The sequence below is a fragment of the Hippopotamus amphibius genome, chromosome 11 (genome assembly GCF_030028045.1).
Source record: "Hippopotamus amphibius kiboko isolate mHipAmp2 chromosome 11, mHipAmp2.hap2, whole genome shotgun sequence".
NCBI lineage: Eukaryota > Metazoa > Chordata > Mammalia > Artiodactyla > Hippopotamidae > Hippopotamus > Hippopotamus amphibius.
In genome coordinates, this window is record NC_080196.1 from 31,974,790 (window position 1) to 31,995,588 (window position 20,799).

Genomic DNA, 20,799 nt, shown 5'->3' on the forward strand with positions numbered 1-20,799 from the left:
TTTGCCAGTCTCTTTACTCACTCCTGCCAGATGACCTCCATGGGGTTTCCTATACTTTACTGAGCCAGTGACTGCTCTGGCTAATTCAACCTTTTCTGTGTGTGAGCATTATTTATCTCCTGACTTCATTCCCATCTTCCTCCGGGGGCGGATCTCTTCCCTTTCTAACTCTGATGCCATGAACATCAGATAGTGAGCCTAACGTACAGCCCCTCAAATTCCTCCGTTAAATTACAAACAGATGAATAGAAGATGTGAGACTCCGGATGTAAAGCTGGTCCTGCTTATTTTTTCTGCCCATTTTTATATTGAGGAAGATAATTCATGATCTGAGTATAAACAGCGCTCCCAATATAGTCACGCAGCCATGATCTAGAAGGCCAGATTGTTCATCCGATATCACTTATGAAAAAAAACAGGGATTTTCTCTGGCCAGCTATGGGATGCAAAACACATCACTGGCTGTTCTACCCGATGATGCGAAGATCCCACAGAGGAAATTAAATGTCATGAGATGCCCTTAATCGTGAGAGCTGGCAAAATTGTTCTTCACAGAGTACAGGGCAGCATAAAGAGCATCACAGGAGAGTCACGTGAGAGAGAGAGAAGGGCACACAAAAGGCATGGTGCTGTGGGGGAGGGGAGACTTTCCCCTCTACGCCTCTTGAGTTGTGCGGCTGGACTAATAATAAAATCGACACAAGACAAATTAACAGGAGTAAAAGATACTAATTTTAATCCATGCACACAAGGGTGACCAGTCTATTTACTAGCCCTTCGAAAGAAAATGCCCATCCTACTGACCCATTCCTCTAAGGGTCTTTCTCCCCAACAAACTATGCTCCTCTGAGTGAATCAGACTTAGTCCCACATGTGTGTAAGCCAGCGGCTAACAGAGGCGGACCTGGCATCACTCCTGAGAGAAAAGCCTTTCCAATTATAGAATTGTAGCCATTGAGGAATGGGGCAGGGAGAAGCCTCCCATGGTTTTCTCCACTCTTCTATACCAAGAAAGCGTGAAGCCATTAAAGCAATTGCTACCTGCTTTGTCTATTCATAAACTATAACACTGACCCAAGCACCCAGGGCACAAACTACATAATAGTTGCAAAGGATGTTTACATGTACATTTTAAATATAAATACCTAGAGAGGTAAATATGTCTTTTTGGTCTGGAAGGAGGACAATATGTTTAGGTCCTCCCACACTTCGAGTAAATTTGCATAATTACAATACTCACGATAAGCCAATGCTTTTCCAAATAAATGGTGAAGTTAAACTAAGTACTGCTTTGAAGCTTCTGAGGGATGTATTCTCCATGAAGAGCTGAGAATGTGGTTTCGACTATGTGTTTTCACCCAGTACACCACAAATACGCATGCAGTTTTATATTTGGCTTCTTCTGAGACCTTCTTCTTTCAAAATAGACCTTGAACCAGATACCAAAAGACCACTGTTCCTCCTGCCTCTATTAGCACATCCTAAACCAATTTTGTTTTTCAACGAATGACATTTAGTTCTAGCCTAGAAAATAATTGTTTCTTTGCTGTATGGTTTCCAGACTTCGCTTCATAAAGTGAAAGAACATGAAAACCAGCAGAGCAGGGGCCCCAAGGAGTCCCTAGACTTGCAAGTTCAAATTCTTATATGTTGCAGACTGAGCTGATCGGTTCACTGCTACTCGCAGAAACTTGACCACTAAAAGTCAATCTCCACTAGGCCTAATTCATGAACCCTGGGAGGAAGATCACAAAGCCAGGTTTATTTTTTTTTATTTTTTGTATTTTTTGTAAATTTACTTATTTATTTATTCATTTTGTTTATTTATTGGCTGCGCTGGGTCTTCATTGCTGCACACGGGCTTTCTCTAGTTGCTGCGAGCGGGGGCTACTCTTCATTGTGGTGTGCAGGCTCCTCGTTGTAGTGGTTTCTCTTGTTATGGTGCACGGGCTCTAGGCACGTGGGCTTCAATAGTTGTGGCACACGGGCTCAATAGTTGTGGCACATGGGCTCAATAGTTGTGGCACATGGGCTTAGTTGCTCCGTGGCGTGTGGAATTTTCCAAGAGCAGGGCTTGAACCTGTGTCCCCTGCATTGGCAGGCGGATTCTTAACACTGCGCCACCTAGGAAGTCCCAGGTTTATTTTTTGTTGCTGCTGTTTATTAAGGTATAATTTACACAGGGTAAAATTCAATATTTTAAGGTATTTAGTTCTCTCGATTTTGACAAATTTAGGCAGTCACGTAACCACCATCACAATCAAAATTCCTGCACATCACAAAATTACATTGTGCCCCTTTGGAGCTGATCCCCTCCCTTCACGTCCAGCCCTTGGAAATCAGCAATCTGATTTCTGTCCCTATTGTTTTGCCTTTTCTAGGATGCTATATAACTGGAACCATACAGAACATAGCCATGTGTATCCGGCTCCTTTCATTTAGCAAAATGCCTTTGAGACTCATCCAGGCTGCCGCATGTATCAGGACTTCATTCCTTCTTATTGCTGAATAGTCTTCCATTTGTGAATAGACCAGAATTTGTGTATCTGTGCACTGTTGAGGGATATTTGGGTTGTTTCTAGCTTTGAAGGATGAATAAAACTATTAAAATTTGCTTATAACTTTTCGAGTAGATATCTTCATTTCTCTTGGGTAAATACCTAGGCATGGGATTCTTGGGTTATGTAAGGGTACATTGAACTTTACAAGAAATTTTTCCAAGATGGCTGTACCGTTCCCACCAGCAATGTATCATAGTCACAGTTGCTCTGCATCCTCCTCAGCAATAGGTGTTGCCAGCTTCCTTGATTTGAGCCATTTTAATCATAATTCGTGGACTTTGGATCTAGGATGAGCCATGAAATTAAACACTCTGGTACCTACATATACTGGGTTGAATAGTGTTCAACCCTCCACATTCACATTCACCTGGAACCTCAGAATATGACCTTATTTGGAAACAGCATCTCTGCAGCTGTAACTAGTTAAATTTAGATGAGGTCTTACTGGATTAGAGAGGGCCTTATTCCAATGGCTGGTATCCTTACAACAAGGCCATGTGAAGACAAGGAGACATACAGAGGAGAACACCATGTGAGGATGGGGGCAGTGATCGGAGCTGCACCAGGCCAGGAAGGCCAGAACCACCAGAAGCTGGAAGAGACAAGGTAGGATTCTTCTTTAGAGCCTCTGGAGGGAGGGTGGCCCTGCTGACATCTTGATTTCAGACTTCAAGCTTCCAAAGCTGTGTTGACCTAAGCCGCCCAGTTTGTGGTGCTTTGTTTCAGTAGCCCCAGGAAAATAACACACTATGAATATAATTTGCAAAATCCAGTAATGCAAAGTTTACAAGGTTATATTTAACTTCCATAAAGCTTTCTGAGGATAAAATGTGCTAATCGTTCATGTGAAAATATAGTTCTAATTAGTACAAATATATCATTAGCAGCCTAAATTACTAATAGGCATAAAAATACTTGGACTAAATCTCTGAATAACCTATCATTTAACTTTTTACTCATAGGGTTGAACTTCTGCTAATGAGTCCATATTAGTGAAGACCTACTATTTATCAAGAATTAAGTTCAGTCCTGAGGGGTCAGGAGGGATAAATTAGGAATTTGGGACTAACATATCCATTATTACATGTAAAACAGAAAAACAATAAGGTCCTACTGTATAGTACAGGTAACTACATTCAATATCTTGTAATAACCTATAATGGAAAAGAATTTGAAAACGAATATATATACACATGACTGAATATATATGGGTATATATGTATGTATATGACTGAATCTCTTTGCTGTACACCTGAAACATTGTAAATCAACTATATGTCAATCAAAAAAATAAAAAATAAAAAGAATTAAGGTCAGTTCAGAACCAGAATCCTGATGGTTCTTAATCTATAGCTATTCAATATGTGAGACCCATATTTTGCAGAACGTTCTATAAAGGATTAAGAGAGAGACTTTATTTTTTTTGTGGTGGTGGAACATATTACAGCCTTAAAGATTTTTAAAATTGTAAAATAATTTGCCGATTTCTCCTACCACAGGGTATAGACTAGTTTTGAAAACAAAACTTCTGTGGCAGAGCCAGTCTTGGCTATTTCATTAAAAAAAAATCCTATTTCAGTTTTAGCACCAACCTCTTCTAGCACCTGAGGAAGAAAATAATTCAGCTCTCAAACCCCTGTTGGACGTCCTTAGATAGGCAGAGGGACCCCCATCTCTACCCCAAAACGCATGAAAGAAGCTGATTCTTCTATTACACCATTATTCAGAAAAATATTGCTAGCTCAATGATGACTGCACAAATTAATTCAATAATATAAAACAAAGGAATAGCTACAGGCAACAGGTTGTGGCTTAAGCGACCATAACTGGCTGAGTGATGATTGCAATTGGACAGAAATCAAGACAACAGGAACGGCAGAACGGCTGGTACAGATGTGGAAGCAGGAATTCCATGTTTTCACAGTCATTCCTCTATCTGTACTATGTAAGCCAGATTGTTTTTCCCATTAGCGACATGAGTTATATAACAAGCCTGCCAGTTGACACTAGATGTCATTACATGGAGATCTGGGCAGTGTCTCCGGCACTCGCTGGGTCCCTCGTGAGTTGTTTTCCATGCTGTGCACTGTGGTTAACAGCTGCACCATGCCTGTTGCACAGGGGTGGCTGGTGAATACAATCATGTCTTCCATAAAAGTTTGCAGAGCTGGGCAGTGTCATCTGAACAGAGTCCAACAGCTTTCAGTGATCCGTGTAATAGACAGGCCTGTTTTCACTCCTCTGCTCTCTAATCAGCATATGCTGTTCTCTGAATGTTTTGGGAGAACATAGGGTTGGCCTATTCTGGGGGGACAAAGACTTATAATGCTGGGCCACCCTGTTCCAAGTTGGGGCAGTTTCAAAGGACAGGGCTTTGGGGACTTGGAACAACCTGTACAACTTCACTGTCACTGGGTCTGGGTAAACACAGACCTCTTAATCCCCATCCCACGTGTGGAAAGTCATAAACTCAAGTCACTACAAATAAAAGGCCATGGAAGGGTGCCCAGATGCCCTGGGGATGGTATGATGCAATTAGAAGGGAGCCATTGGGGTAGGGACTGTCCCTCTACGGGAAGATGAGAGAAAGAGAAAAAACAACGATCAGAATGTTTGTCTTGTTTAATTAAATACCAGCAGGACAGTCTGTTCATTCTACAGTTCCCTATACCAGACAGGGAACATGAGCTTGATGGGACCCAGAGCTACTGGATTTGCTCTCTATTTCAATGGCGAATTAGATGTTGAAGCGTAAGCTGTGACAGCCAAGTAGATATTATTGCCCATTGCAGGGTGGTCAGAATTAGGCTTGGGAAATATATAGATGGACAAATTCAGAGGAGCTCAAAGTCACTGCCACAATTTATGATAAATATAGTTGCGATCAACTTGGCAAACTGTGCATATGTCTGCACTCCCTCTGACCTAAAAATACCATCAATTACAAAACAAACAAACACACAAAAATAGAACTGAAAAATTAATCCACTGCAGTCGGGGAACAGAAGAAACAGGGCCAAAGAAGACCTGGTGAAAGAAGAATCAGGCCTGAAGTTCATTACTGAGTATTTAGAAACAAAGCTAGGAGCAGAGTCTGGTCCCTGGATGCAAAATATCAGAATAGCTGTTCAATTGTATGCTTTAAATATATGCCGTTTATTGTATGTCCAAAAAAAAAAAAAAAAAAAGAATAGCTGTTCAGCCTCTCAGCCTGTGCGAATTAACCCGATTCTGAACCTGGCTTCGTGTATACGTGATTTTCAGGTGCCACACTATTGCAGATCCCTCAGAGACCTGACATTGCCAAAACCGGGACAATATACATTGGAGCTCAATGGCAGGGCAAGAATAAACACGCAGATATAGAGAACGGACTTGACGTGTGGCGGGGGGACGGGAAGCTGGGACAGGTCAGAGAGTAGCATTGACATATATACACTACCTACGAAATGAAAAATAGGTAGCTAGTGGGCAGCTGCTGCATAGCACAGGGAGATCAACTCCATGATTTGTGATGACCTAGAGGGGTGGGATAGGGAGGATGGGAGGGAGACTCAAGAAGGAGGGGATATGGGGACATACGTATAAATACAGCTGATTCACTTTGTTGTACAACAGAAACTGACCCTACAGTGTAAAAGCAATTATAATCCAAAAAAAAAAAAAAAAAAAAAAGATCATTGGGGCTGCAGAGCCGACTAAATTAAATCCTTTTAAATTAGATTTTGCATCATCCCATCGACCTCCTGGGGTGCCCAGGTGTTCCTCGGAGCAAAGTCCAGGGTATGATGCCACCCATTTGTGATAAGAAAACAAACAAAAAAACCCTTGAGAGATCTGACAAGAGACTAAAAGTAGCTTTTAGCAAAAACTGTGTTGGAGCACACTAACCCCTGCGGTAGCGCACTATGATCTCTCTGCATCACTGACTACAGCACAACTGCCCGTCCAGAAAAGGCACAGTGCAGAAAGGTTTTGTGACCTGACAGAGAGGACCTCAGCGAGCTCCGGGTGCCTTCGCCTCCCCACCCATCGGGCCTCCGGGCCGGGTCCACACCACTCCTCGCTCCCCCAGCTCCGGCCCCGTCCATCCTCGGAACCCCGCAGCGCCAGCCTAGCTGCAGCTGATTGACAGGCGTGTCCGCGACTCGCAAGAGCCGGGCTTCCGCTCAGCAACCCAGGCAGGAACAATCCCACCTTAGCCAATGGGAGCCAAGAGGCGGGGCCTGCGAAGGGGAGGCGGTGTTGATCAGGTGCTCTGCGCCGAGGTGGCGTGCAGGTGAGCGGCTGAGGGTTCGGGGGCGCCCCTAGTTCCCGCCGCCTCCCGGCTGTTGCCCCGGGTTTGCGGGAGGGAGCCTCCTCCAGGCCCTCCCTCCCATTGCCCCAAGCCGATGCGGACTGAGCGGATCGCCTGGAGGGTAAGAGTCCGGGGGAGTGGGAAGCTGGCCTCCCGGGGACCCACCCGCCTCGTGGGGGCCCCCGAAACTACTCTCCCTCGCGTTTCCACTGCACACATACACAGAGCCCACTTTAGGGCATCTGCCGGCCTCGGTGGGCGGGAGGGCTGAGAATTGGGAACGTCTCCTACGCTGAGATCCTTGCGAGAGCTGGGATGGAATCCCCGCGAAGAAGATGGGGCCATGCATCGCCCTCCTCTTGACGTCTATTCTCTCTCCACACACATACTCCTCTCCTTCAGTTTCCCTCCTCTCCTTTCTTGGCGCCCCTTCCCTTCAGATTTCCAAGGCTGTCTGTGGGGGAAGGGTTGGAGGAAAGGACGAACTGGAAAGCAGCCCAGTGAAATCTGGACCCAGAACTAGGGATTCCACTGCGCCGTGCAGCATTTTGTGCACGGAAAAGAAAGAAATCAGAATTCTTCCATCCCCGCCCCACTTGCCTGTTTGTTGCTTTATGTCATCGATGTGATAACGCTGGTTCATCTTACCAAACATTCCTAAGCTTGAGGCAACACTTAGCCTTTGTTTATTTTCGTTTGTCCCAGGAAAGCAGTTCTTTCCTGCTTACCACAGTTGCCGAATTAATTTATTAAAATAGAGGAAAATTAGGTGTTTCATGTAGTTGGTTCTTTTTAGCTTTCAATTATATTTGGTTCATAGTATCCCTTCTTGTGTTAGGAAGGGGGAGAGAAGAGAGAAAGAGGAAGGAATCGCTATTCTTAGCCAGAAATGTTAGTAAATGTATTTGCAGTTCCTTATTGGAACTGATTATTCATGCTCCTTCAGAATTGGAAAGTTTATTGCCATTTGAGGAAATAGTTTCTAAATTTAGTTTTTGAACCATTGTCTGGAGACCAATACCTAAAACAATTTCAGTTTCAAGTTATGTTCTAGGTTTGCAGAAATCATGGTTAAAAAAACAAAACAGAATTGTTGCCCCTGGTAGCAAAACGAGCATGCCAAGCAGTTTTTATTTACCATGCACTTATAATATAGCAAGGCAAGACAGGGTCTATTTTTGAGGTTTAAAAATGTCTTCAGCATATTCAAATTAGGAAGATGTCAAAAGCTGAATTCAAGAGATTTCTTGGCACAGAATACAGTTAGATCCAGGTTTCGGTGGGCTTATAAATAACTTCATGCAAGAATGGACAGTAGAGAGAACAAAAGATCCTTACTGTATTTACAAACCCAATGGGAACTGACCACACTTACATGTGTATTGTTTTTTCATGTTGTATCTTATTAGCTTTCTTGAATAGAATAAAAGCTTTTTAGAAATATAGGCAGATTGACAACAACAATAACAGCAACCTTGATCCCAAGGGATTATTTAATCTTGGGAAGTGCTTTTTCCACACACATCACTGATAAGATTCAAAGCTGATAAATCTTAACATTAGGAAGGTCAACATCAAGTTTTAGAATTATGTTTCTGTTTATACTTAGTTCACAATGTTGTTGTTTCATTTAAAGGCTATGCTTTGATTATTAACACATGAATGCCAATTACATTTCACAAATATATTTGAATGTCACAAATTTTATGTCACTTCAAGATACCAAGTTAATCTATTTTCTCCTCTCTCTTATGACATCTCTTGCATCTCTTACCATGATGGACCAGACAAAAGGCCTTGCCTTTGAAAAATGGAGGCGTACACATGTACTTTTAAAAAGCATTATTTTTGAATTTGCTGCTGCTAATTCCTTGTTGCCAGGTTCCTATAGCCCGTCTGACCATGATGATAAACATGTCCACAGGTATTTGACTATATAAATATTTCTAACCAGGAGTCAGAAGTCTGAGTCAACCTGAAAATGTTTCTGAAAAATTGTATGTAAACTATGTCATCTTTTAAAATGATATTCAGTGACTTTCCTGGTGGTGCAGTGGTTGAGAATCCACCTGCCAATGCAGGGGACACGGGTACAATCCCTGGTTCGGGAGGATTGCACGTGCGATAGAGCAACTGGGCCCGTGCACCACAACTGCTGAGCCTGTGCTCTAGACCCTGTGAGCCACAACTATTGAGCCCACGTGCCACAACTACTGAAGCCCGCCCACCTAGAGCCTGTGCTTCACAACAAGAGAAGCCGCTGCAATGAGAAGCCCATGCACCGCAATAAAGATTAGCCCCCACTCACCACAGCTAGAAAAAGCCCGCACGCAGTAACGAAGACCCAACGCAGCCAATAAAAAAATAAATACAATTAAAAAATTTTTTAAAAATAAAAATAAAATGATATTCAAAGAGCCGATTTAAATAGTTTCTTTAAGGAATGTTTTGATAAACTCTTGGAAACTAACCGTTTCTAAAATGCAAATATAATTTTTAGCTTTATTATACAGGGAGCCGCAGTTCTCTTGATTTTTTTTTTTAATAAATTTACTTATTTATTTATTTATATCTTTTGGTTGTGTTGGGTCATCATTGCTGTGCACAGGCTTTCTCTAGTTGTGGTGAGTGGGGGCTACTCTTCCTTGTGGTGCGCAGGCTTCTCATTGCTGTGGCTTCTCTTGTTGCAGAGCACCAGCTCTAGGTGCTCAGGCTTCAATAGTTGTGGTTCTTGGGCTCTAGAGTGCAGGCTCAATAGTTGTGAAGCATGGGGTTAGTTGCATGTGGAATCTTCCCGTACCAGGGATCGAACTCGTGTCCCCTGCATTGGCAGGTGGATTCTTAACCACTGCGCCACCAGGGGAGTCCCAGGTGTCTTGTTTAAGATGAAGTTCTGCAACATAATCCTTCCAGGCTGTGATTTATGATATAACTGGGGTTACTAAGCACCATCACTCTCCATTTTGGGTAAAGTAGACAGAACAAAATTATTACCATTAACTTCTGTATGTTTCTTATACAGATTATCTTACACTGAACCGATCAAGTACTTTGAAAATGACTTCGAAACTTCTCTGGGTGTCCTTCATACTCGCTGCATTAATGCTTTCAATTACATTTTCTCTCCAACCAGACCAGCCAAAGGTTCTATTAGTTTCATTTGATGGATTCCGTTGGGATTACTTATATAGAGTTCCAACACCCCATTTTCATTACGTTATGAAACACGGTGTCCGTGTGAAGCAAGTTACTAATATTTTTATTACAAAGACCTACCCTAACCATTATACTTTGGTAACTGGCCTCTTTGCCGAGAATCATGGTATTGTGGCAAATGACATGTTCGATCCTATTCTGAACAAATCTTTCTCCCTGGATAACATGAATGTTTATGATTCTGAGTTTTGGGAAGAAGCAACTCCAATATGGATCACCAATCAGAGGGCAGGACATACAAGTGGTGCAGCCATGTGGCCCGGAACAGATGTCAAAATACACAAAAGCTTTCCTACTCACTACATGCCTTACAATGAGTCCGTTTCATTTGAAGAGAGAGTTGCCAAAATTATTGAGTGGTTTACATCGAAAGAGCCCATCAATCTTGGTCTTCTCTATTGGGAAGAACCTGACGACATGGGCCATCATTTGGGACCAGAGAGCCCGCTCATGGGGCCGGTCATTTCGGATATTGATCACAAGTTAGGGTATCTCATACAAATGCTGAAAAAGGCAAAGTTATGGAACATTCTGAACCTAGTCATCACAAGTGATCATGGAATGATGCAGTGTTCTGAGGAAAGGATCATAGAGCTTGACCAGTATCTGGATAAAGACCACTATACCCTGATTGACCAATCGCCAGTGGCAGCCATCTTGCCCAAAGAAGGTAAGTCTGAACTGAGTGGTGGTCTGGGGCCAGCTCTGCATGTGCCCAGTGCAGTCAAGTGGGGGATTTTTGTTTTTGTGTCTTTCAAGTGTGTTTGCCTTCATCATGGTAATATTCTGGGATTTAATCCTTAGGCTCTGAAAAGACAAAGTGTCTTTTCTCAGAGTCTGATTTTTAAGTTTTTCCTAGAATATTGAAACTGATGTTCTCTCTATATATTTATGGTAGTGGCATTTAACCATTTTGGAGTCATTGGATATGATGAAAGCTGCAGCCTCCATAATCAGAGAAATCAAGATGGGAAGATATGTACAAAATATGCCTGCAGTTACAGTGATTTTATGGAAGCCCTCAAGCCTTCAGAAGGTCCTTAGTTAGGACCTGCTTAATAGGGAAGCAGTGGGGTATAGGAAGGAGAGAGTTTTGGTCGTCCTGAGATTTACTTTTCATATCTATAAGCAGGGGAAGTAACAGTACCTCGAACTTTTTACAAAACCTCTCCTTGAAGCCTCATATAAACCCTGTCACTCATTATTTGTGTTTTAAAGATAGGTGAACATGGTCAAAAGCCTTAACATCCCCAGGTCAAAAAGAAAGTGCAGAGCAAGACTCAGACTTGCTCTCCTTACTTTTGTTTTATCACTCCCTAGGGTTAGTCTATGTATCAACTAAGAAAACAGATTTTGAAAAGCTGAAGAGCTCACAAATGAGAGTTAGGTACCACACAGGGGAATTAAGAGGATCATAGGAAAAGGTGAATGTTAAAATAGGCACACACAGCTACACACAAACCTTTCACCCAATTCAATATAAAGTAGCAATCTTTTGGTGGTTGTTTAAGAACATGACATTAACCCTTCAATTCCCCCAATCAAGGTGGTATGGTGTTCCCGTCAGCAGGGAGGAAGCCCCAAAAAGTGGATCTGAAAAACAAAGGGTTAGAGATAGTGCCCAGGTTTACTGCTCTTGAAGTTACAGGGAGTACGTCTGCAGTTCCTCCAGGGTTTCAAAGAACGTTTGACCCACCCTCACCCTCCACGTACCATATTTTCTTGTCTTGAGAGTCTCTGTGTACAGTACTCAGAACTACCAGAACTTAGCTCTTTGGTTTTGTTTGGTCTTTCAGTGCCCTTGACATTTTACTTGGCGCCACCAATTAGTACCTGTGTGTGTGTATTTAAATCTTTAGAAATTAGAGATTTCTGGTTCTATAAAATGTTTTCTCTTAAGGTGAATTTACTTTAAGAGAACATTATTTCTCACTTTCCCCCACAAGAGTATTTTCTCCAGAGGGGTGGGAGTTCGAAAGTGTCTGGTGAGGCTGCATTGCCTTGAGCTTGCTGGCTATGGCCGTAGGATGTCTGCGTGGATTGACTTCTGGTGCCCTGGTGGTTTCTTTGGCTGTAGCAGTGAGTGTCTTGTTCTGACTGCCTCTCCTCATCCTTCCCTTTTAGGCAAATTTGCTGAAGTCTATGAAGCACTGGCTCATGCTCATCCTAATCTGACTGTTTACAAAAAAGAAGAGATTCCAGAAAGATGGCACTACAAACACAACAATCGAATTCAGCCGATTCTCGCCGTGGCTGATGAAGGGTGGAATATTTTACGGAATAAGTCAGATGACTTCCTGTGTGAGTATGTTATAGTATTTCTCCCCATTCTGCATGGTTGTCTGCTAACGTGGAGGCTAAGTGGGAGTTGTTTCTGCTGTATTCAGCAGTTTGTTTACCGACAGAATAACTAGCTAGTGTCATACATTAATAGCTAAAAAGAGACCCAATAAACATCCCAATAAAGATTTACCAGGGCTTTAAAATGAGGTAACCTCCTAAAAGTAAAACATGTACTTCTCTTGAAGCCATCAGACCAGAGATAAGCACAGGGCCCTATACTGCTAATTGTAACCATCAAGTTCCTGAGAAAAACCTAACTGAATTTTATAAATTGAAACATTCTCTGCATCTGTTTTATACTCTGATTTCATAAGAGTTTCATCTCTATTTTTCTTTGCAGTTGTTACCACTCTAGTTTCTTTTGCCCTTCTGGCTTTACCAAATACAGGCCAGCTTTGCTTTACACCTTGGAAACATTTCTAAAAAGAAGTGCATATTGGCATAGATAAAAATATATCAAGATATATTTTCCTAATGAATACCTAGTGGTATAATTTTGGAGATATTTCCATTGAATAAATTTAGGATATAATGGAAATTCCATTTAAAGTTAAAGCATGCAAAATAAAGAGATTCCTGCCATCCTTTTTTTTTCTTTTTTTAATTAATTAATTTATTTATTTTTGGCCACGCCAGGCAGCTTGTAGGATCTTAGCTCCCTGACCAGGGATCAAACCCGTACCCCCTGCATCGGAAGCCCGGAGTCTTAAACACTGGACCGCCAGGGAGCCCCCCTTGCCATCCTTAACATGTAGTTTTCCCTTCTCGTGTAGCTTTTAACAAGTTAGTCAAATAGAAAAGTCATCTGCAGGATTTCACTCATCTCTGTTGTGCCCATCATTTGCATATTTGCTCTCAAACTCCCCGCCCTTACCCTGCTCTGCTTTGCATCAGCAGTGCTGATCCCTACAGACTAACTTTCCCAGGCTCCTTTGCAGACTAGTTTCTGGTTCAGTTCGGCCAATAAAGGACCTTGGCAGGAGAGCGGAAGGCAGGAGTCTGGGAGAAAGTCAGGGTATTTTTCTCCCACTCTCTCTGCACCTGGCTGGATCTCTAACAATAACTTATCCCAGCTCTGGACGACTTCCCACTCAGTGTCGTCAGCTCCTACTGAGTAGTCCTGGCATTGGGGCTCTGGGGACACCACCTCTTCCATCTGTCCCTCCAGCACTGGGGACCATGGGAGGTTCCCACTGTTCTACTTACTGGGTAACCTCATCATCCCATGTTTGCTTCTGAGCTTGAGCACTTCAGTAACTAGCCTCCATTGGAAATTCCCTCTCTGGGACTGCCTAGCTTGGGTTCCACTTTCCTGGCTGATAGAGATATTAACACAGACTACCAATCAATTCACTGGGAGTTGTTTCCATTCTGTTAATTGAATGTTGAAGGGAGCACATGGTGTCAACACTATCTAGAAATACTCTGTTAGGCACTGGTCCTTGATACATATAAGAGATGAAAATGTCCCTTTAGCTAGAATTGGATTCCCATCACGTTGATTGGTGAAGAGAAAAGCAGCTGCCTGGCTATGGCATTTGTAAAGCATGTGTGAGTCATACTGGCGGATGCATACAGGTACACGGGTTCTGGTCCTTAAAACAGGTTTTACATACAAATAATAATCTATAAACCAATATTTAATATTTAATCAGGCCAGGAGAGCTGTTTTAAGAAGGCCTTTAAAAATCATTTCTTTGGCCATGAGAATTGTTGCTGCGTTTATGTGTTCAGGTTTTCATGTATCGTGCAGGTAGCTCTCATGTTAGAGGGATTGCTCAGAAAAGAACTGCTGTCTCTGAGGACACTGAATTACAACTTACAATTAACATGAACGTAACTGGCTGTCTTGAAATTTTGGTTTGGTGAACTACAATTACATACTAGATGAGTTACACTCATTTTGAGTAGAAAACCTTAATAGTGCTCCTATTTCTGTGACATGGTGTTCCACATAATTATTAATTCGGCAAATAATTAAGTCCTGGCTACTACAGTCCTTCTCAGCCTGAGTTCTATAGGAGAATTCAGCTCTAATGTCCAAAAGCACTGGTTCTCAAAGTGTGTTCCCTGGACCAGCAGCATCCAAATCACCTGGGAACTTAGAAATGCAGATTCTTGGGCCCAACTCCGATCTACTGAACTTGAAACTGCGAGGGTAGTGCCCAGTGGTGTGTTTTTACCTTCAGTCACCCTGCCCGCCTACCCCCGGGGTCTCAAGAACCTCTGCCCTTAGGCATCCATTATTAAATACTGTCTACTGGATCAAGCATTTATGGTAGGGGCTACCATTATGAAACAAAGTCCCTCTTCATGGGAAAGGTTTTGTAAGTCATAATGAGTTCACTTCAAATCTGATTTTCTAGTAGGAAGTGTGATATGATTTATCTTTGCCTTCATGATTAGAGTCTAGATCCAACTTTTCATAGACATGGGCACAGCAGTCATCCAATCAATTACAAATTATATAATGGCACATTTCCCAAAGTTACCATCAATTAATTTACTACAATAGCACAGTCCCCTCTTAGATGATTCTTAGTGATTCATAAATCCAGCGTTATTTTCACTTGAAGAATAAACTCAAAAGAATCACGGCACTGGGACTTCCTTGGTGGAGCAGTGGTTAAGAATCTGGTTGCCAATGCAGGAGACATAGGTTCGATCCCTGGTCCAGGAAGATCCCATGTGCCACGGAGCAACTAAGCCCGTGCACCACAACTACTGAGCCTGGGCTCTAGAGCCCGTGAGCCACAGCTACTGAGCCCACATGCCACAACTACTGAAGCCCACACTCCTAGAGCCCGTGCTCCCCAACGAAGAGTAGCACCCGCTTGCCGCAACTTGGGAAACCCCACACCCAGCAACAAAGACCCAACGCAGCCAATAAATAAATTAATTAATTTAAAAAATTATGGCACTAGGAATGACTTCTTTCCATCTGATTTTGCCAGCCAGATTTGGAATTACTTTGAGGAGATGACTCTCAGAGGAATTAATTTAGGATTTTCTTTTTTGCAATGCTGTCTTCGCATTGCATATTTCCCAGTAGCAATCACAAGCAGTAGAGGCTAATTTGCTAGTCATTCTCACCACCTTTAAAATAAAGCCTTTTAGTTTTCTTTGGTGGCCATCTCATCAGCAGTAGCACTCTGATATTATGCTAGATACACATGACTTTAAAAGGCAATTTTTATTATACAGTTTTCATCCTTCTAGTTTGTATTGTGTTCTGACTTGATAAGTCAGAAGACTCCTAAAGTTTCTACTTTTTTGTAGCCACACTAAAGCACACAATGCTAAATTGATCCTGATCTGAACCACCAAAGTCAAGATTTTAGCCGCAAGTCCTGATCTTTATTTTTTGATAGCGGATTGTAACTGTAACTAGAAATTAGATTTTTGTGGTGTCTTTTGTTTTCCTTTATTATTTCCCCCTTTTATTGGTAATTATGAATTTATTGGCTTCATGACTAAGAGCACCTTTATCCCTTTTTTTAATTTTATTTTTTTAATTTTTGGCTGCATTGGGTCTTCATTGCTGCAACACTGGCTTTCTCTAGTTGTGGCGAGCGGGGGCTTCTCTTGTTGTGGAGCACGGGTTCTAGGTGCATGGGCTTCAGTAGTTGCAGCATTTGGGCTCAGTAGTTGTGGTACACGGACTTGGTTGCTCCGCAGCACGTGGGATCTTCCCGGACCAGGGACCGAACCCGTGTCCTCTGCATTGGCAGGCGGATTCTTAACCACTGCACCACCCAGGAATTCTACATCCCTTTATCTTTAGAACTATTAACTTGAACGTAGTAGGTACCTAACAAGTATTTGTTGAATATTAGTTTACCTGCCATGATAAAAAATATCACTTTCATGTTGCCCTGACTTGGCTCAGCTTTGCTCTTTACACTTCTTCCTGTGCTACTGAAGGTCATGTTGGCTGGAGAGAAAGACTTGTGATCATTTGACTTTTCATTTCCTGAAGTGAACTGTGATGTTGACAACGGCCGAGATTATTTGTAAAAGATTCTTTTATTTAAAAATCAAATTAGATAAAATTTGCATTTAAGTTCAGAATTCAATGATACAGTTATTTCCATTTTAATACCATCTGGGTGGCTAACTTGTTCGTGCATTTTATCTTCACAGTAGGCAACCACGGTTATGATAATGCATTAGCTGGAATGCATCCCATATTTTTAGCCCACGGTCCTGCCTTCCAAAAGAATTTCACAAAAGCAGCCATGAACTCTACCGATCTGTACCCCCTGCTCTGCCACCTGCTCAATATCACGGCCATGCCACACAACGGATCACTCAGGAACGTCCAGGATCTGCTCAGTTCACCAGTTCCAGGAGCAAGTTCTTATACACAGAGCCCTCCTCTCCTCCAGGGTAGTGTCAAACCAAGAGAAAATGAACAAGAGGAGTCATATGCTTCTTTCCTAGGGGTCTCTCTCGGTAGCATTATAGTCATTGTGTTTTTAGTAATTTTCATGAAACATTTAATTCGCAGTCAAATACCTGCCTTACCAGATTTTCAGGCTGAAATATCTCAACCATTATTACAAGCCTAATGCTCCTTTGATGTGGAGATTGCATAGTTATATCAGTGTTTAAAGGTTTCAAATTCTAGGAAACCAGCTTCAGACATCTGCACAGACCATTAAGCAGTTATGTAAATACACATGCAGGGGCAGCCACACACACACACGCACACTCATGCCCAAATGCACATGGAACAAAATACACATGCCTGCAAAGGATGACAGATGGGGAAGTATGTTTGCATTGTTCTCTCTGGCTTCTGGTAAATAAGATCCTGCTTTATTTGGACTTGGCACATACAGTGTATATAGTTAGCAACTTTGCACTATTTGAAGTACCTTACATATTGCACTTTCCTAATGGGTACTCTTATGTGAGATGCACTTTATTGACAATTATGTCTTATAACTCAGTTGAAAAAGACCACTTTTGTACCCATGTCCCAGAATACCTGTTACTCCTTATTCAAATGGAATGAAATTTCTAATAATTCCTGAATAAAGTAGAAATCTATCTCCTTAAAGTGGGAGAGCATGAAGAAACTGAAAACTGTTGAAAATGAAATGTGACGACCTTTGAACACTGAATTTTGGAGAGATGCATTCCCAACAGCAGGGTGCATCTGTGGGCACTCCTTGTCATTCTTTCCAACGGACATGGGTTTTCATTTTATTTCCCCCCCAAAAAGAGATCCAAATACTGACGGATTCATTCCAGGCATGTTTTTTTCCATCGTGAAATTCATTACTGCATTTCCTGATTAGTCGTTTTACTCTGATTTTGATAAGAAGATACCATGAATATACATTTCTACATTTCTTTCCTCTTGAGTCTAGCACTGGCCTGAGCAGAAGGGATCAGGCACCATCTCAGCAATGTTTTTCTCTTGCTCTGTAATTACTTGCTTCCTTGAAAATTAAATCACTATTAATTGCTTTGCAAATCAGATTAGATAAAGCAGTGTTTTCTTTCTGGTAACCTGTAGTGACAGAGCACAAATGTCTTTTAGATTTCAGCATTTGAAGGTCCAGAATTGGAAGAGAGCACAAACTACATAAGGGAAAATGTAGACCATGCAATCCTTGAAAAGAACTGTGGAGCTTGGGGGAAAAAAAATCAGACGGCAACTTGGGGGGAAAGAAATTATGCAGAACCGTTGTGGTTCACATTGTACCCAGGACAATGCTAAAAGGCGCCTGGTGGCAAAAAATAGTGAAATGACTCCTAGAGGTAACAGGTTTTGAAACAAGAGGAACTGCGATTATAGCCTTGTTTCCTGAAATATTTGAGTATTCCATTCACCAAATTCAGCCAATGCTCAGCAGAATCAAAGGTGAATCCAGGTTCATAAAGAGACTTCACCTGCTGGGTAGGGTTTTTCATTCACAAACAGACTTTACTTCCTGGGTAGTTTTTTCACTTGCCTGGTCATCTCAGCTCTTCATTCCCACCATGGAAAGCTGTGCTTTAGGTCTCTTAAGTAGTCTGGTTAGGGAGAGGGTAGTATTACCTATGGTTTCTTAGGGGAAAGAGAAAGCCCCCAAAAAGAATAGCTTTCCTTGAAGAAAACAGAAACCAATTTATAGACACGTGGCCTGTAGATAATAAATGTGATTCTGGGGGCTTCCTAGGTGGCGCAGTGGCCTGCCAATGCAGGGGACATGGGTTCGATCCCTGCCCCAGGAAGATCCCACATGCTGTGGAGCAACTAAGCCCGTGTGCCACAACTGTTGAGCCCATGTGCCATAACTACTGAAGCCCACGTGCCTAGAGCCCATGCTCTGCAACAAGAGAAGCCATGGCAATGAGGAGCCCACGCACCACAATGAAGAGTAGCCCCTGCTCACCAAAACTAAAGAAAGCCTACGCACAGCAAAAAAAAAGACCCAACACAGCCAATAAAATTAATTAATTAATTAAAATGTGATTCTGTGTATATTTATGCACCAACTGGCTAAGTAGGTAAAATGGTAAATGTATTCCAGAAAGAAAGGATAAACTAGACGTAAAGAACAAAAGTGGCATAGTGAAAAATATAGTTGAAGTGCTTCCTAAAATCAGGTGAATGAATTATTTTTAAATGATGATACCGATGAAGAATGTTAGCACCTGATTTTCATGTCATTATACAAGCTCTCAATGGGATAGAATGGAATCATTGGAAATGTACTACAGATTGAAAAGCTGAGAAGTGAGATGGTAGACAGCAGACTCCTCAAGAGGTCTGAACTCTGGATTAGGCACTTTAGAATATGGTACCACTCATGCTGGCTTGCTTTGTAGTGAAGAATTTATCTGCGTTATGGAGATGCCAATCTAATGACTAAAAGATGAAATTGGTCTATTTAAAAGCATTACTACTCAAGTGCTATCTGTGTATTTAAACTAATTGTTGCATTAAATTCATTTAAGAGGGTGCTATTACCTTAGTAGTGAGAGTAAATTCTGTAACACTGATGAAATCATTAAAATCCTGACATGGAGATTTGATTATTGAATGGTTTCTTTTATTTACAGATACTTATTTTCCTGTAAAATATCAGCAGGAGAGTATACCTGAAGGAAAATAAAATTTTAAACTTTGCTGGGAAAATCTAGCCACTCATCATTTTTTGATAGTTTTGTTGTTTTGGTTTTACCTGCATGTCTCTGTGGTCAAACTTTGCACGCAGTCAACACAAATTAGCACGTAGAAATAAAATGTAGACCAGCTAGTCTTCCTAGCTCTAAGTAAGAACTTTAAAAAAGGTCAGAGGGATGGACTTCCCCCCTCACAACCCTGACATATTTGCTCTACATCATCTATCAGCTATTTTGAAGTTTATTGATAGGATTTTTCTTCTTCAGTGTATATTTTGCAATTTCTTCTCCTTTTGCCACCTGCCATTTAAACTGAAAATTGCTTTTCAAAATGCTTTCTGTCCTCTTAAATTAGGATCGATTCCATTATTAGTTTCAGTTTCTTACAAGAACCTGTTTCTTGAACATCTGTAGGGTTTTTTTTATGCTGTTTTTATCAGGTTTGATATCAATGTTATAGTCACCTCAAAAACTCATGCATTTTTTTTTTACAGCACTAGTTTTACAAAGCAAATATAACATGGATAATCAAACCCAACAAAGAGGCACTGAAAGAGATTATTATTTTGGGGAAAAAAAGATTATTATCTTTTTTGTAGAATAGTTTGTAACTTTCCCAATCTTTAATAAAGAGATTGGTTTCAGTTTTCTCTATTGGTATCAATTTTATTCAATAAATCTGGCATCCACACTTCAGGAAGCACAGGACCTGGGAAATGGTTCTGGATCCAAGGATCGCAGTCCAAGTTAAACCATGAGTAGGCAAAAGTAATTTGTTGGTATAAAGTTTTACCACTTTTGAAATGCTACAGAACTCTCTTACAAAGTAAAGTGCCTTTTGTTTTGTTTTGTTTTCCCACAATTCCTAGCAGTATTCAATGAATGTCAAAATAGGAAATTAATCACTGCTCTATTAGAGGAAACTTTGTTGAATCTATATTAGAAAAGTCATTAAATACTCTAGCTATGTTCAAAACTAAGTTTAAATACTGTAATCCCACCCTCACCCCTAGTGTTTTGTAATCAGCGTTTTCAAACTTCTTCCTTTCTACTGTAAGCCAATAAATTATAGTTCTAGAAACTCTGCAAAATTTATCTCGGCTTTCTTTCCAATGATATCCTTGTGTTGCATTGCATATTTATACTGCTTTAAATATCTGGTTAAATGTTACACGCTTAATCCTGGTTTTAAAAAAGTTGTAACGAGTGCCTAGGTGGATTTTTGCAGTATTACTAGTCATGTCAACATCTATCACAGTA

At 41.4% G+C, this 20,799-nt stretch overlaps 1 protein-coding gene across 2 annotated transcripts; it reads left to right on the forward strand.

Annotated features, from left to right (window-relative positions):
- Positions 1-6,790: 6,790 nt before the first annotated feature.
- ENPP5 (ectonucleotide pyrophosphatase/phosphodiesterase family member 5) lies at positions 6,791-20,724 on the forward strand. Of its 2 annotated transcripts, none has more exons than XM_057700632.1 (4): positions 6,791-6,840; positions 9,881-10,744; positions 12,199-12,375; positions 16,561-20,724. In XM_057700632.1, the coding sequence occupies exons 2-4, from the start codon at positions 9,916-9,918 to the stop codon at positions 16,986-16,988; spliced, it is 1,434 nt and encodes a 477-aa protein (XP_057556615.1). In that variant the 5' UTR covers positions 6,791-6,840; positions 9,881-9,915; the 3' UTR covers positions 16,989-20,724. The 2 variants fall into 2 exon arrangements, with proteins under 2 accessions (XP_057556615.1, XP_057556614.1); XM_057700631.1 differs by lacking the exon at positions 6,791-6,840 and adding an exon at positions 6,843-6,979.
- Positions 20,725-20,799: the final 75 nt, after the last annotated feature.

Bases quoted from the DNA above. Each gene is read 5' to 3' on its own strand.
- ENPP5 (XM_057700632.1), top strand. From the start codon at position 9,916: ATGACTTCGAAACTTCTCTGGGTGTCCTTCATACTCGCTGCATTAATG. The intron at 10,745-12,198 runs GTAAGTCTGAAC...CTTCCCTTTTAG, and splicing joins AGCCATCTTGCCCAAAGAAG to GCAAATTTGCTGAAGTCTAT. The intron at 12,376-16,560 runs GTGAGTATGTTA...TTATCTTCACAG, and splicing joins TAAGTCAGATGACTTCCTGT to TAGGCAACCACGGTTATGAT.